Source organism: Bombina bombina, unplaced genomic scaffold (assembly GCF_027579735.1).
Source record: "Bombina bombina isolate aBomBom1 unplaced genomic scaffold, aBomBom1.pri scaffold_1110, whole genome shotgun sequence".
In the NCBI taxonomy this organism is placed as follows: Eukaryota; Metazoa; Chordata; class Amphibia; order Anura; family Bombinatoridae; genus Bombina; species Bombina bombina.
The window spans coordinates 67763-84667 of NW_026511977.1; the positions used below are offsets into that span (position 1 = coordinate 67763).

Below are 16905 nucleotides of genomic sequence, written 5' to 3' on the forward strand. Positions count from 1 at the left end.
GTAATGGATGATCCGTGGACTGGATACACCTTACAAGAGAAAACATAATTTATGCTTACCTGATAAATTTATTTCTCTTGTGGTGTATCCAGTCCACGGCCCGCCCTGTCATTTTAAGGCGTGTATTTTTTAATTTTAAACTACAGTCACCACTGCACCCTATGGTTTCTCCTTTCTCTGCTTGTTTTCGGTCGAATGACTGGATATGGCAGTTAGGGGAGGAGCTATATAGCAGCTCTGCTGTGGGTGATCCTCTTGCAACTTCCTGTTGGGAAGGAGAATATCCCACAAGTAATGGATGATCCGTGGACTGGATACACCACAAGAGAAATAAATTTATCAGGTAAGCATAAATTATGTTTTTAACCTCTGTGATTATCTTGTATCTAAGCCTCTGCAAACTGCCCCTTTTTTTCAGTTCTTTTGACAGGCTTGCAGTCTAGCCAATCACTGCCGGCTCGCAGATTACTTCACGTGCACGAGCACAGTGTTATCTATATGAAATATGTGAACTAACACCCTCTAGTGGTGAAAAACTGTTAAAATGCAATCTGAAAGAGGTGGGCTTCAAGGTCTAAGAAATTAGCATATGAACCTCCTAGGTTAAGCTTTCAACTAAGAATTCCAAGAGAACAAAGCAAAATTGGTGATAAAAGTAAATTGGAAAATTGTTTAAAATTACATGTTCTATCTGAATCATGAAAGTTTATTTTGGCCTAGACTGTCCCTTTAAGTATATAATATGGGAATCAGGGGCTCTTTCAGTGAAGAGCTCTTTTACCTGACAGCATTTGGCAGACTCTGGGCCACGCTTGTATTGGAGATTTAAGGGGCTAGTTATCAAGCCGTCTACTTTTCTGGCTTCGCCGGCCCAATACGTCCGCCTAAGCTCGCCTACCTTCGCCGCCGCGGACCTTAAAAAATACGCCTAAGTTATCAAATAAAGCTGTCAAAAAGCCGCGGGGCGATGAGCAGCGGACTGTGACAGTTATCACTCATCCGATCTCGCTGCCCTTCGGCTTTTTCCCAGCTTTATTGCTTGCCTGTCACTAAGCACTCACACTAAACTGCACTGTTCTACCCCCTATACCGGCGCCCCCGGAGCCCCCCGCAACTCAATAAAGTTACTAACCCCTAAACCGCCGCTCCTAGACCCTGCCGCAACTCTGATAAATGTATTAACCCCTAAACCGCCGCTCCCTGACACCGCTGCCACCTACATTATACCTAGTAACCCCTATCCTGCCCCCCCTATACCGTCGCCCTCTATTATAAAATTATTAACCCCTATCCTGCTGATCCCGCACCTCTCCGCAACTAAATAAATAGTTTAACCCCTAAACCGCCGCTCCATGAACCCGCCGCAACCTATAATAAATTTATTAACCCCTATCCTGCCCCCCACTACGCCGCCGCCGCCACTGTAATAAAATGATTAACCCCTAAACCTAAGTCTAACCCTAACCATAACGCCCCCCTAACTTAAATATTAATTAAATAAATCTAAATAAATTAACTCTTATTAACTAAATGAATCCTATTTAAAACTAAATACTTACCTTTAAAATAAACCCTAATATAGCTACAATGTAAATAATAATTATATTCTAGCTATCTTAGGATTTATTTTTATTTTACAGGTACCTTTCAATTTATTTTAACCATGTACAATAACTATTAAATAGTTATTAACTATTTAATAGCTTACCTAGCTAAAATAAAGAGAAATGTACCTGTGAAATAAATCCTAACCTAAGTTACAATTACACCTAACACTACACTATACTTTAATAAATTATTCCTATTTAAACTAAATACTTACCTGTAAAATAAACCCTAAGATAGCTACAATATAATTAATAATTATATTCTAGCTATCTTAGGATTTATATTTATTTTACAGGTAACTTTGTATTTATTTTAGCTAGTTAGAATAGTTATTAAATAGTTATTAACTATTTAATAACTACCTGGCTAAAAGAAATATAAAATTACCTGTAAAATAAATCCTAACTTAAGTTACAATTAAACCTAATACTACACTATCATTAAATTAACTAAATAAACTACCTACAAAGAACTACAATGAAATACAATTACATAAACTAACTAAAGTACAAAAAATTAAAAAAGCTAAGTTACAAAAAATAAAAAATTAAGTTACAAACATGTTAAAAATATTACAACAATTTTAAGCTACTTACACCTAATCTAAGCCCCCTAATAAAATAACAAACCCCCCCAAAATAAAAAAAATCCCTACCCTATTCTAAATTACATAAATTTCAAAGCTCTTTTACCTTACCAGCCCTTAAAAGGGCCATTTGTGGGGGCATGCCCCAAAAAGTTCAGCTCTTTTGCCTGTAAAATAAAAATACAACCCCCCCCCCCAACATTAAAACCCACCACCCACATACCCCTAATCTAACCCAAACCCCCCTTACAAAAACCTAACACTAATCCCCTGAAGATCATCCTACCTTGAGTCGTCTTCACTCAGCCGAGCCACCGATGGAACTGAAGAGGACATCCGGAGCGGAAGAAGTTAATCCTCCAAGCGGCGCTGAAGAAATCTTCCATCCGATGAAGTCATCATCCAGGCGGCGCTGAAGAAGTCTTCGATCCGGCCGATGTCATCTTCAAAGAGGCGCTGAAGAGGTCTTCTATCCGGGCGAAGTCATCTTCCAAGCCGGGTCTTGAATCTTCCTTCCGCCGACGCGGAACCACCTTCTTCACCGACGGACTACGACGAATGACGGCTCCTTTAAGGGACGTCATCCAAGATGGCGTCCCCTCAATTCCGATTGGCTGATAGGATTCTATCAGCCAATCGGAATTAAGGTAGGAAAATCTGATTGGCTGATGGAATCAGCCAATCAGATTGAGCTCGCATTCTATTGGCTGTTCCGATCAGCCAATAGAATGCGAGCTCAATCTGATTGGCTGATTGGATCAGCCAATCGGATTGAACTTGAATCTGATTGGCTGATTCCATCAGCCAATCAGATTTTCCTACCTTAATTTCGATTGGCTGATAGAATCCTATCAGCCAATCGGAATTGAGGGGACGCCATCTTGGATGACGTCCCTTAAAGGAGCCGTCATTCGTCGTAGTCCGTCGGTGAAGAAGGTGGTTCCGCGTCGGCGGAAGGAAGATTCAAGACCCGGCTTGGAAGATGACTTCGCCCGGATAGAAGACCTCTTCAGCGCCTCTTTGAAGATGACATCGGCCGGATCGAAGACTTCTTCAGCGCCGCCTGGATGATGACTTCATCGGATGGAAGATTTCTTCAGCGCCGCTTGGAGGATTAACTTCTTCCGCTCCGGATGTCCTCTTCAGTTCCATCGGTGGCTCGGCTGAGTGAAGACGACTCAAGGTAGGATGATCTTCAGGGGATTAGTGTTAGGTTTTTGTAAGGGGGGTTTGGGTTAGATTAGGGGTATGTGGGTGGTGGGTTTTAATGTTGGGGGGGGGTTGTATTTTTATTTTACAGGCAAAAGAGCTGAACTTTTTGGGGCATGCCCCCACAAATGGCCCTTTTAAGGGCTGGTAAGGTAAAAGAGCTTTGAAATTTATGTAATTTAGAATAGGGTAGGGATTTTTTTTATTTTGGGGGGGTTTGTTATTTTATTAGGGGGCTTAGATTAGGTGTAAGTAGCTTAAAATTGTTGTAATATTTTTAACATGTTTGTAACTTAATTTTTTATTTTTTGTAACTTAGCTTTTTTTATTTTTTGTACTTTAGTTAGTTTATGTAATTGTATTTCATTGTAGTTCTTTGTAGGTAGTTTATTTAGTTAATTTAATGATAGTGTAGTATTAGGTTTAATTGTAACTTAAGTTAGGATTTATTTTACAGGTAATTTTGTATTTCTTTTAGCTAGGTAGTTATTAAATAGTTAATAACTATTTAATAACTATTCTAACTAGCTAAAATAAATACAAAGTTACCTGTAAAATAAATATAAATCCTAAGATAGCTATAATATAATTATTAATTACATTGTAGCTATCTTAGGGTTTATTTTACAGGTAAGTATTTATTTTTAAATAGGAATAATTTATTAAAGTATAGTGTAGTGTTAGGTGTAATTGTAACTTAGGTTAGGATTTATTTCACAGGTACATTTCTCTTTATTTTAGCTAGGTAAGCTATTAAATAGTTAATAACTATTTAATAGCTATTGTACATGGTTAAAATAAATTGAAAGGTACCTCTAAAATAAAAATAAATCCTAAGATAGCTAGAATATAATTATTATTTATATTGTAGCTATATTAGGGTTTATTTTAAAGGTAAGTATTTAGTTTTAAATAGGATTCATTTAGTTAATAAGAGTTAATTTATTTAGATTTATTTAATTAATATTTAAGTTAGGGGGCGTTAGGGTTAGGTTTAGGGGTTAATAATTTTATTACAGTGGCGGCGGCGTAGTGGGGGGCAGGATAGGGGTTAATAAATTTATTATAGGTGGCGACGGTGTAGGGGGGGCAGATTAGGGGTTAATAAATGTATTATAGGTGGCGACGGTGTAGGGGGGGCAGGATAGGGGTTAATACATTTAATATAGGTTGCGGCGGGTTCAGGGAGCGGCGGTTTAGGGGTTAATACATTTATTATAGTTGCGGTGGGCTCCGGGAGCGGCGGTTTAGGGGTTAATATGTATAGAGTAGCTTGCGGTGGGCTCCGGGAGCGGCGGTTTAGGGGGTAATAACTTTATTTAGTTGCGGCGGTGTAGGGGGGGTCAGATTAGTGGTGTTTAGACTCGGGGTACATGTTAGGGTGTTAGGTGTAGACAGCTCCCATAGAAATCAATGGGATGTCTGTCAGCAGCGAACTTGTACTTTCGCTATGGTCAGACTCCCATTGATTCCTATGGGATCCGCCGCCTCCAGGCTGGCGCTTTGAAAACCAGGTACGCTGGGCCGTAAAAGTGCCGAGCGTACCTGCTAGTTTTTTGATAGCTAGCAAAAGTAGTGAGAATGTGCCGCACTTGTGTGCGGAACATCTGGAGTGACGTAAGAATCGATCTGTGTCGGACTGAGTCCGGCGGATCGAAGCTTACGTCACAAAATTCTACTTTTGCCGGTCTCGAGCCTTTGATAACTAAGGCGTATCAGCCTCGCCACAAATACGCTGCGGAATACGCAGCGTATTTGAGGTTGACGGCTTGATAACTAGGCCCCCATGTCTCATTAACAGTAAGGGACTTCCTCACATGGCAACTTTGTTCCGGCACTGGGCTATGCTTGGGGTTAATTTTCATGACCGCTTGGTTTGTGAGTATTTAACTAGGGCTTCACTTTTATTTGTGTTTAATGGCTACGTGAAAGACATGTCTTAGCCGTTGAGGGTGGCAGTATTAACAGGCACTGAAGGGCTTTCGGATCTTATGTTATTCTTAGCCGCAAAGTTTTTAGATTTTGACGCCCACAAAGCGCGGGGCTCTTTTTGCACGCTTCAGTTCACTTCAGTGACGCTGCGCAGTTGTTTTTTCCGGAGCCGACATTAGTCTTTCCAGCTGGGTGTTACGTTAGGAACCTCTTGGTTTTAAAACAGAGCAAGGGGTTGATAGCGTTTGAAATCGCTTGCTGGCTGTCGCTATTAAGCTTGCTGGAGGAGCAGTCTAAATTCAGGGTTACCAGGTAGGCGCCTCAGCGGAGCTGCTGAGGCGTAGGGGTGCAATATTTACTGAAGTTTTATCCTTAATGGGAACATGTTTTACATTTTAAGGGGCCATTTCAAAAGATGTAATATAACTTTCTTTTTTGGTTTTAAAGAGCCAGTTCAGTTTAGTTTAGTTTTTATTTTAGGGCCAGTTTCTAATTGAGTATTAGTTCATATACCCTCTTGCTTCCCTTTTTTCAACTCATTAGAGAGTGGTTGCCTAAAGTTTCAAGGAGTTATTTCCTTTAAAGGACTAGTATATATTTTTATGTAATTCTGTTTTATCATGGATTTAGAAGATATCCAGAATGTTACTTGTGCCATGTGTTTGAATGCCAATGTGGAACTGCCTGTTCCTTTTTGAACCCTCATGCATTGAGAGGGCTTTAAGCTATAGAGAGAGGATTTTCTTTGATAAAACCTTGAACAAAACGGATGCTTCTCAGGAATTTAACGAGGAGATGCAGAATATGCCGCAGCTTTCTCCCCAAGCGTCAAAGCCCTTAGCGCCCGCTCAAGCAGTGCCCTGTACTACTTCTACAGTTTCTGCTACAGTTACTTTAAAAGACGTAGCTACAGTCATGTCTTCTACGCTTTCTGATGCGTTATCTGCCTTTCCTATATTTCAAGGCAAGCGTAAGATGGACAACTATGTGGTTAATGAAGTTTCCGATACTTTCATGGCTATCTCGGACGTGCCCTCCCAGGGTTCTGAGTTGGAGGGTATGGAGGTTCTGTCGGAAGGTGACATTTCTGACTCTGTAAGTTTCTTACCTTTGACCGATTCAGAAGTGGTTTCTTTCAAGTTTAAACTAGAACACCTCCGCTTGTTACTAAGGGAGGTTTTAGTGACTTTGGACAACTGTTATACGATAGTGGTCCCTCCAGAGAAGTTGAGTAAGCTGGACAGATACTTGGGAAGTGCCTTCTTACTTGGATGTTTTTCCAGTCCCCAAGCGAACTTCGGAAATTATTGCTAAAGAATGGGAGAAACCAGGTATTCCCTTCTCCTCTTCTCCAATTTTCAAGAAGATGTTCCCTATATCTGACGCTGTCAGGGACTCTTGGCAGACGGTCCTTAAGGTGGAGGGAGCTATTTCTCTTGTAAGGTGTATCCAGTCCACGGATCATCCATTACTTGTGGGATATTCTCCTTCCCAACAGGAAGCTGCAAGAGGATCACCCACAGCAGAGCTGTCTATATAGCTCCTCCTCTAACTGCAACTCCCAGTAATTCTCTTGCAGCTCTCGACAAGAAAGGAAGTAGCTAGAGAGATGTGGTGTTTTTTTTTTAGTTTATCTTCAATCAAAAGTTTGTTCTTTTCAAATGGTACCGGAGTTGTACTATTTTAGCCTCAGGCAGAAAGTAGAAGAAGAGTCTGCCTGTGGTCTTTGATGATCTTAGCAGGTTGTAACTAAGATCCATTGCTGTTCTCACACATAACTGAAGAGAGAGGTAACTTCAGCTGGGGGAATGGCGTGCAAGGTCTCCTGCTATGAGGTATGTGCAGTTTAAATTTTTCTAGAGAAATGAATATGCTAGAAAATGCTGTTAATACCGGATTTATTTAAGGTAAGCCTGATTACAGTGATTTAATAACGACTAGTATCATGCTTGCTGTAAAAGGTAATATTCTTATTACTTTCTCACATTACTGAAAAATAAAACGTTTGCTGGAAGTGTTTAAACGTTTTTTTTTTATACATATTGGTGATAAAACTTTATTGGGGCCCAGTTTTTTCCACATGGCTGGCTAGATTTTGCCTAGGGATAGTTTGTTTAGGCCCTCTCACTGTGAATACAGGTTGGGAGGGGCCTATTTTCGCGCCTAAATGCGCATTAGATTTTGCATCTTGAGACATCCAGTTTCCCTGAAGGAGTCCCCTGAACACTTAGGACCTCTCTAAAGGGTTTTTGTGCCTTTCAAAGTCGTTATATGGGCAGGTAGGGCCACAGCAGAGCTGTGGCAGTTTGTTGTGACTGTTGAAAAACTTTTATCTTTTTTTTTTATCCGGTTTTTAAACTAAGGGGTTAATCATCCATTTGCAAGTGGGTGCAATGCTCTGTTAGTCTATTATACACACTGTAAAAATTGCGTAAGATTTACTGCTTACTTAGACGACATTCTGATACAGGCGTCGAATTTCCAAATTGCCAAGTCCCATACGGACATTGTTCTGGCATTCCTGAGGTCTCATGGGTGGAAAGTGAACGAAAAGAAGAGTTCTCTATCCCCTCTCACAAGAGTTTCCTTCCTGGGAACTCGGGTAAATCCTCATTTCTACAGAATCTATCAGACAGAGGCCAGGTTGTCAAAACATATAAATTCCTGCCGTGTTCTTTATTCTACTTCTCGCCCTTCAGTGGCTCAGTGTATGGAAGTAATCGGCTTAATGGTAGCGGCAATGGACATAGTGCCGTTTGCCCGCCTACATCTCAGACCGCTGCAACTCTGCATGCTCAGTCAGTGGAATGGGGATTACACAGATTTGTCCCCTCTACTAAATCTGGATCAAGAGACCGGGGATTCTCTTCTCTGGTGGCTATCTCGAGTCCATCTGTCCAAAGGTATGACCTTCCGCAGGCCAGATTGGACAATAGTAACAACAGATGCCAGCCTTCTGGGCTGGGGGGCAGTCTGGAACTCTCTGAAGGCTCAGGGGTCATGGACTCAGGAGGAGGCTCTCCTTCCGATAAACATTCTGGAACTAAGAGCGATATTCAATGCTCTTCAGGCTTGGCCTCAGCTAGCGATGTTAGAGGTTTCAAAGATAATTTGTTGGGCAAAGATTCACTCTTGCCAGCTATCCATATCCCAGGAGTAGAGATCTGGGAGGCGGATTTTCTAAGTCAACAGACTTTTCATCCGGGGGAGTGGGAGCTCCATCCGGAGGTGTTTGCACAATTGATTCAACGTTGGGGCAAACCAGAACTGGATCTCATGGCGTCTCGTCAGAACGCCAAGCTTCCTTGTTACGGATACAGGTCCAGGGATCCCAAGGCAGCGCTGATAGATGCTCTAGCAGCACCTTGGTCCTTCAACCTGGCTTATGTGTTTCCACCGTTTCCTCTGCTCCCTCGTCTGATTGCCAAGGTCAAGCAGGAGAGGGCATCAGTGATTTTGATAGCACCTGCGTGGCCACGCAGGACTTGGTATGCAGATCTGGTGGACATGTCATCCTTTCCACCATGGACTCTGCCTCTGAGACAGGACCTTCTACTTCAGGGTCCTTTCAACCATCCAAATCTTATTTCTCTGCGGCTGACTGCTTGGAGATTGAACGCTTGATTTTATCAAAGCGTGGTTTCTCCGAGTCGGTCATTGATACCTTAATACAGGCGCGAAAGCCTGTCACTAGGAAAATCTATCATAAGATATGGTGTAAATATCTTCATTGGTGTGAATCCAAGGGTTACTCATGGAGTAAGGTCAGGATTCCTAGGATATTATCTTTTCTCCAAGATGGATTGGAGAAGGGTTTGTCAGCAAGTTCCTTAAAGGGACAGATTTCTGCTCTGTCTATTCTTTTGCACAAACGTCTGGCTGAGGTTCCAGACGTGCAGGCGTTTTGTCAGGCTTTAGTCAGAATTAAACCTGTTGCTCCACCTTGGAGTTTAAATTTAGTTCTTAAGATTCTTCAAGGGGTTCCGTTTGAACCTTTGCATTCCATAGATATTAAGCTCTTATCTTGGAAAGTTTTGTTTTTAGTAGCTATCTCCTCGGCTCGAAGAGTTTCGGAGTTATCTGCTTTACAATGTGATTTTTCTTATCTCATTTTTCATTCCGATAAGGTAGTGTTACGTACCAAACCTGGTTTTCTACCTAAGGTGGTATCTAATAAAAATATCAATCAGGAGATTGTTGTACCGTCACTGTGTCCTAATCCTTCTTCAAAGAAGGAACGTCTTTTACACAATCTTGACGTGGTTCATGCTTTAAAGTTTTATTTACAAGCTACTAAAGATTTTCGTCAAACATCTGCTTTGTTTGTTGTCTACTCTGGACAGAGGAGAGGCCAAAAGGCTTCGGCAACTTCTTTTTCGTTTTGGCTAAGAAGTATAATACGCTTAGCTTATAAGACTGCTGGCCAGCAGCCTCCTGAAAGGATTACAGCTCATTCTACTAGAGCGGTAGCTTCCACATGGGCTTTTAAGAATGAGGCTTCTGTTGAACAGATTTGTAAGGCGGCGACTTGGTCTTCGCTTCATACTTTTTCAAAATTCTGTAAATTTGATACTTTTGCTTCTTCAGAGGCTATTTTTGGGAGAAAGGTTTTGCAGGCAGTGGTGCCTTCCGTTTAAGCACCTGCCTTGTCCCTCCCTTCATCCGTGTCCTATAGCTTTGGTATTGGTATCCCACAAGTAATGGATGATCCGTGGACTGGATACACCTTACAAGAGAAAACAAAATTTATGCTTACCTGATAAATTTATTTCTCTTGTGGTGTATCCAGTCCACGGCCCGCCCTGTCATTTTAAGGCAGGTGTGTTTTATTTTTAAACTACAGTCACCTCTGCACCCTATGGTTTCTCCTTTCTCTTGCTTGTCTTCGGTCGAATGACTGGTAGTGGCAGTTAGAGGAGGAGCTATATAGACAGCTCAGCTGTGGGTGATCCTCTTGCAGCTTCCTGTTGGGAAGGAGAATATCCCACAAGTAATGGATGATCCGTGGACTGGTACACCACAAGAGAAATAAATTTATCAGGTAAGCATAAATTTTCTTTTCTACCTTGGCTAAGCGGACTACTATTTCTATTGAGGATAGTTGTGATTTTAAAGATCCTATGGATAAGAAGCTGGAGAACCTACTTAAAAGAATTTATGTCCATCATGGTTTACTTTTACAACCGGCTGCTTGCATTGTTATGGTTACTAGTGCGGCAGCTTATTATTTTGATGCTCTTGCAGAGTCTCTTAAGACAGAGACTTCTCTGGAAGAGATACTGGATCGGATTAAAGCTCTTAAATTAGCTAATTCGTTCATTACTGGACATTATGGTTGAAACCTTGGTCTGCGGACGTGTCATCCAAGTCTAAGCTTCTGGCCATTCCTTACAAGGGGAAGACCTTGTTTGGACTTGGCTTGATGGAAATTATTTCTGACATCACGGGAGGCAAGGGTCATCTCCTCCCTCAGGATAAACGCTCCTTTCGAAATTTCAAGGGAAACTCCTCAGCTTCCTCTAAACAGGAAGGAAACTATTCACATTCCAAGTCTACCTAGAGACCCAACCAGTCACGGAACAAGGGTAAACAATCAAAGAAACCTGCTGCCGCTTCCAAGTCAGCATGAAGGATTGGCCCCCGATCCGGGACTGTATCTGGTAGGGGACCGACTTTCATTTTTCATCCAGACTTGGGTGCGTGATGTTCAGGATCCCTGGGCTCTAGAAATAGTGTCTCGGGGATACAAACTGGAGTTCAGAAATTCTTCCCCCGAGGAAGGTTTCTTCTTTCAAGATTATCTGCAGACCAGATAAAGAGAGAGGCGTTATTACATTGTGTAGGAGACCTCTCTTCCATGGGAGTAATCTGTCCCGTTCCGATACAGGGACAGGGGTTTTATTCAAATCTATTTGTAATCCCTAAAGAGTAGGGAACTTTCAGACCTATTTTAGACCTCAAGAGTCTAAAAAAAGTTTCTCAGAGTTCCATCTTTCAAGATGGAAACTATTCGTACCATTCTTCCATTAATCCAGGAGGGTCAATTTATGACGACAGTGGATCTAAAGGATGCATATCTTCATGTTCCTATCCACAGAGATCATCACAAGTTCCTGAGGTTTGCCTTTCTGGACAAACCTTTTCAGTTCTTGGCTTTCCCTTTCGGTCTGGCCTTATCTGGAGGATATTCTAATCCAGGCGTCATCTTGTCAACTAACAAGGTCCCATACCGACATTGTGCTATCCTTCCTGAGAACTCACGGGTGGAAGGTAAATCTGGAAAAGCGTTTGTTAATTCCGCAGACAAGGGTACCCTTTCTGGGAACTCTAATCGACTCTATATCCATTAGAATTTTTCTGACGGAGGTCAGAAAGTTAAAAATTCTGAATACATGTCGAGCCCTTCAGTCCAATCCTCAGCCGTCAGTGGCTCAGTGCATGGAGGTAATCGTATTGATGGTGGCGGCAATGGACATCATACCGTTTGCTCGTTTTCCTCTCAGGCCTCTGCAGCTAAGCATGCTCGTGCAGTGGAATGGAGATTATACAAATTTGTCTCCTTGAATAACCCTAGATCAGGAGACAAGGGACTCTCTTCTATGGTGGTTGTCTCTGGATCATCTATCCCAGGGGACATGCTTTTGCAGACCTTCATGGGTGATTGTGACAACGGATGCCAGCCTTTTAGGATGGGGGGGCAGTTTGGGGCCCTTTAAAGGCTCAGGGAATATGGACTCAGGCAGAGTCTCTCCTTCCCATCAACATTCTAGAGCTGAGTGTGATCTTCAATGCGCTTCGGGCCTGGCATCAGCTGGCTTCTGCACAATTCATCAGATTCCAATCGGACAACATAACGACTGTGGCTTACATCAATCATCAGGGAGGAACAAGGAGTTCCTTAGCGATGACCGAAGTAAGCAAGATAATCCAGTGGGTGGAGGCTCACTCTTGCAATCTGTCGGCGATCCACATCCAAGGGGTGGAAAACTAGGAAACAGATTTTCTGAGCAGGCAGACCTTTCATCCAGGAGAGTGGGAAATTCATCCGGAAATATTTTCCAACCTGATTCTCAGATGGAGTCGGCCGGAGTTGGATCTCATGGCATCTCGTCAGAATGCCAAGCTTCCGAGATACAGGTCCAGGGACCCCCAGGCCGAGCTGATAGATGCCTTGGCAGTTCCTTGGTCCTTCAGCCTAGCATATGTATTTCCGCCGTTTGCGCTCCTTCCCCGGGTTATTGCTCGAATCAAACAGGAGAGGGCATCAGTGATCCTCATTGCTCCTGCATGGCCTCGCAGGATTTGGTATTCCGATCTAGTGGTCATGTCATCTCTACCACCTTGGAAGCTTCCATTGAGGAAGGACCTTCTCATTCAGGGTCCCTTCCATCACCCGAATCTAGTTTCTCTGCAGCTGACTGCTTGGAGATTGAACGCTTGATTTTATCCAAGCGAAGTTTTTCTGATTCGGTCATAGATACCTTAATTTTGGCGCGTAAGCCGGTTACTAGGAAGATTTACCCTAAGATATGGCGCAAATATCTTTATTGTCGTGAATCCAAGGGCTACTCATGGAGAAGAGTTAGGATTCCCAGGATTTTGTCTTTTCTCCAAGAAGGATTGGAGAAGGGGTTATCAGCGAGTTCTCTAAAGGGTCAGATCTCTGCCTTATCTATTTTGTTGCACAAACGTCTGGCAGATGTTCCAGATATTCGATCTTTTTGTCAGGCTTTGATTAGCATCAGGCCTGTGTTTAAACCAATTGTTCCTCCATGGAGTTTGAATTTAGTTCTTAAAGTTCTTCAAGGGGTTCCGTTTGAACCTATGCATTCCATAGATATTAAGTTGTTATCTTGGAAAGTTTTGTTTCTTGTTGCCATTTCTTCTGCTCAAAGAGTGTCTGAACTTTCGGCATTACAATATAAATCTCCTTACCTTATTTTTCATTCGGATAAGATGGTTTTACGTACTAAACTTGGTTTTCTTCCTAAAGTTGTTTCGGACAAGAACATTAATCAGGAGATTGTTGTTCCTTCCTTGTGTCCTAATCCTCCTCCTCCGAAGGAACGCCTGCTACACAATTTCCGTGCATTAAAATTTTACTTACAAGCGACTAAAGATTTTCGTCAATCGTCTTCTTTATTTGTCATTTTTTCGGGAAAACGTAAGGGTCAGAAAGCTACGGCTACCTCTCTTTCTTTTTGGTTGAAGAGTATCATCCGCTTTGCATATGAGACTGCTGGACAGCGGCCTGCTGAAAAAATTACGGCTCATTCCACTAGGGCTGTTGCTTCCTCATGGGCATTCAAAAATGATGCTTCTGTTGAGCAGATTTGCAAGGCTGCAACTTGGTCTTCTCTTCACACTTTTTCTAAATTTTACAAATTTGATACTTTTGCCTCGGCTGAGGCTGTTTTTGGGAGAAAGTTTCTTCAAGCAGTGGTGCCTTCTGTTTAGGTTCCCTGTTTTGTCCCTCCCTTTTCATCCGTGTACTATAGCTTTGGTATTGTATCCCACAAGTAAGGATGGAATCCGTGGACTCATCGTGTCTTTAAAAAGAAAAGAAAATTTATGCTTACCTGATAATAAATTTGTTTCTTTTTAGACACTATGAGTCCACGGGCCGCCCTGTTATGCGAGACAGGTTTTTATTTTGTTTAAACTTCAGTCACATCTGCACCTTAGCTTTTCCTTTCTCTTCCTAACTTCAGTCGAATGACTGGAGTGGGAGGGAAGGGAGGAGCTATATATACAGCTCTGCTGTGGTGCTCTTTGCCTCCTCCTGCTGACCAGGAGGCGTAATCCCACAAGTAAGGATGAAAACCGTGGACTCATCGTGTCTAAAAATAAACAAATTTATCAGGTAAGCATAAATTTTCTTTTTGTATGCTTTTTTTACTCCTTATTTTTATCACCTCACTAATTGGCTATTCGTTAAACTGAGTTGTGGTGGGAGGTGTATTTATAGGCATTTTGAGGTTTGGGAAACTTTGCCCCTACTGGTAGGATTGTATATCGCATACGTCACTAGCTCATGGACTCTTGCCAATATGAAAGAAATGAATTCATCAGGTAAGTTCTTACATAAATTATGTTTGGTTTTTTTATGTCCAGAACTTATAAACTCTGAATTATTACAGTTAGGAAGGCTGTGGTAATCGGAAAGTAGAAAGGGAGGTTAAGAAAACTAAGGATATCAAAACATTGTGTAGGAGCAGTATTCATTCTGATATTTTAAAGGTACATTCAAGTCAAAATTAAACTTTCATGATTCAGATAGAGCATGCAGTTTTAAACAACTTTCCAATTTACTTCCATTAAAATTCTAAATCGTGTAAGTTTAAATTTGACTTTACTATCCCTTTAATTTTATCTAAAGCTTGTTTGTTTAAGATAATTGCTTTAGGGGAGGAAATTAATAAATTATGGAGACAATAATGGAATTGCACTTCATATTCTGTTAAATTTAAAGTCAAAACAAAATGTTTTTTGAGTTAAAAAAAAAAACCTGTGAATAATATATGTATGTATGTATTTGTTCTCCTCCTGTTTCAGGTTGGTGACAGTTCCATTTATGCAGTCATTAAAACTAAGAAATCGTACCGCATACTGCTCATTTTGGTGCTGCACCAGATCAGAATGCAGCCAGTGATTAAACATTCCTTAAAAGGATAGGTCAAAAATGTGCATGGTTGCATTTCAATTAGATTTTTTAACATTTTGCAATAAAATTCCATTAGCAAAAATGCATCTAGTAAAAGTTATTGTGTTTTTTGCAGCATACGCACATATCCTGTGAGGGCCTGTGCACTAGTATTCAAACAAAACACCTTCTCAGAGAGTCAGCAGTTGCTTGTTTTGACACATATTTTAAGAAGCAATACACACCACTGCCAGCTCTATGAGAAGATGTGGTGGTGAAATACTGGTGCACGGGTCTTCACAGGATACGTGCGTATGCTACCTAAAAACAGTAATCGCTTTTACTAGAAGCATTTTCCTAATATATTTTAAATTGAAATATACGCACGCACATTTTAAAATTGCCCTTTCTATCCTTTTAATGGCTGATCTATATATTCCCACCTAGAGCTTTTTTTTAAAAGGACAGTAAAGTAATTTTCCAGGTTTTATTTGAGGGCATTTAAAATATATTACTTTCTTCCCCTCTTGTTTTTTACTTGTAGAAAACATTAATATGTATAAAAGTAAATATATCAGAATTTTTAAACATTTCCCTTTTAAAAACCTAAACACAGATTGCAATAATAGTAAAAGTATTGATCACTATTTTTATATGCTGCTATAAGTAATAATACTGAATTTTGATAGATGCTTTCCTTGACCAAAACAAAGAAACTGAAAAACTTTTAGAATTACATAAAAATATTATGAATGACATTCTAATTTTCTTATAAGGAATGTACCTAAACCAGCTGATGGAAATGAGAACAGAGACATTTGTATAGAAAACCAAAATAAAGATCATGTTAAAAAACATATACCTTTTGATTCTGGACATGCTGCTTCTAGCAATTCCTTAAAGCAGTCGGATGGAACAAGAAGAGTAAAGCAGTTTGATGAAGAATCGTTAGAGAGTTTGAGCAGCATGCCTGATCCAGTGGATCCCACAACAGTAACAAAAACTTTCAAGTCTCGTAAAGCATCTGCTCAGGCTAGTTTGGCATCAAAGGATAAAACGCCAAAGACTAAAAACAAGAAGAGAAAGATTTCTCATCAGAAGCCCAAAGCAATGAAGAATACTGGTATGTCTGTTAGTCTTAACACATTTGCAAGCAACCTAAAAATGAATTTTGATAAAGCTGAATTCATTAACAACCTTTTTCACTTTTACATTTCTTTTTCTAAATAGTAGTTTATCACTAGCTTCTTTACTACTAGTATTTTATTTTCTTCATAAACGGAAAGAGTTCACAGCTGCATTATTACTTTGGGGAATTCAGAACCTGGCCACCAGGAGGAGGCAAAGACACCCCAGCCAAAGGCTTAAATACCCCTCCCACTTTCCCCATCCCCCATTCCCCATTCATTCTTTGCCATTCATCCCAGGAGGTTGGCAGAGAAGTGTCAGAAGTTTTAAGGTTAGTTATGGAGGGTAGTACTCTTCGGAATGGGACTGGAGTTTTAAGTAGTCCTGTCAGCCTCTCAGTGAGAGCTTGGATGGAAGTTAGAGTCCGGAGATGCAGGGAGAGTCTTTCTGCGAAACCATCCCGACTTATTTTAACAGCTCCACCAGCAATTAGCGTTGACGAATTTTGCTGCCTCAAGTCCATGTCAAAAGCGATGCTACTATCTGTCACACTCGAAGGGCTGTGTTCCTGTTCCACGGGCGTAGATTCCGGTAAGATTTTATTTTACTTTCGTCATACTGTAATACAACTATTTATCCGAGAGGGGCTACAACCTTTTGGGGATAACTTTAACACAGGGTCTCAGTGAGGCTCCTTTGTATCTTGGAATAAAGGGTTAATATCTCCTGAGGAGAGGTTATTGAACAGGGGGGTCTTTAATCATGTTTGTTATGTGATTCTGTCTGTTAATGTGTAATG

General features: G+C 41.1%; 1 protein-coding gene across 1 annotated transcript in view; it reads left to right on the plus strand.

Moving 5' to 3' along the window:
* LOC128644031 (pericentriolar material 1 protein) overlaps window positions 1-16101 on the plus strand; it is a gene marked incomplete at both ends in the record, with an annotated part of 81483 nt that extends 65382 nt beyond the window's left edge. The window contains one exon of the mRNA XM_053696794.1: window positions 15755-16101. Coding sequence (XP_053552769.1) covers window positions 15755-16101 — 347 coding nt within the window. The remainder of the gene's footprint in view (window positions 1-15754) is intronic.
* Between the last annotated feature and the right edge of the window lie 804 nt (window positions 16102-16905).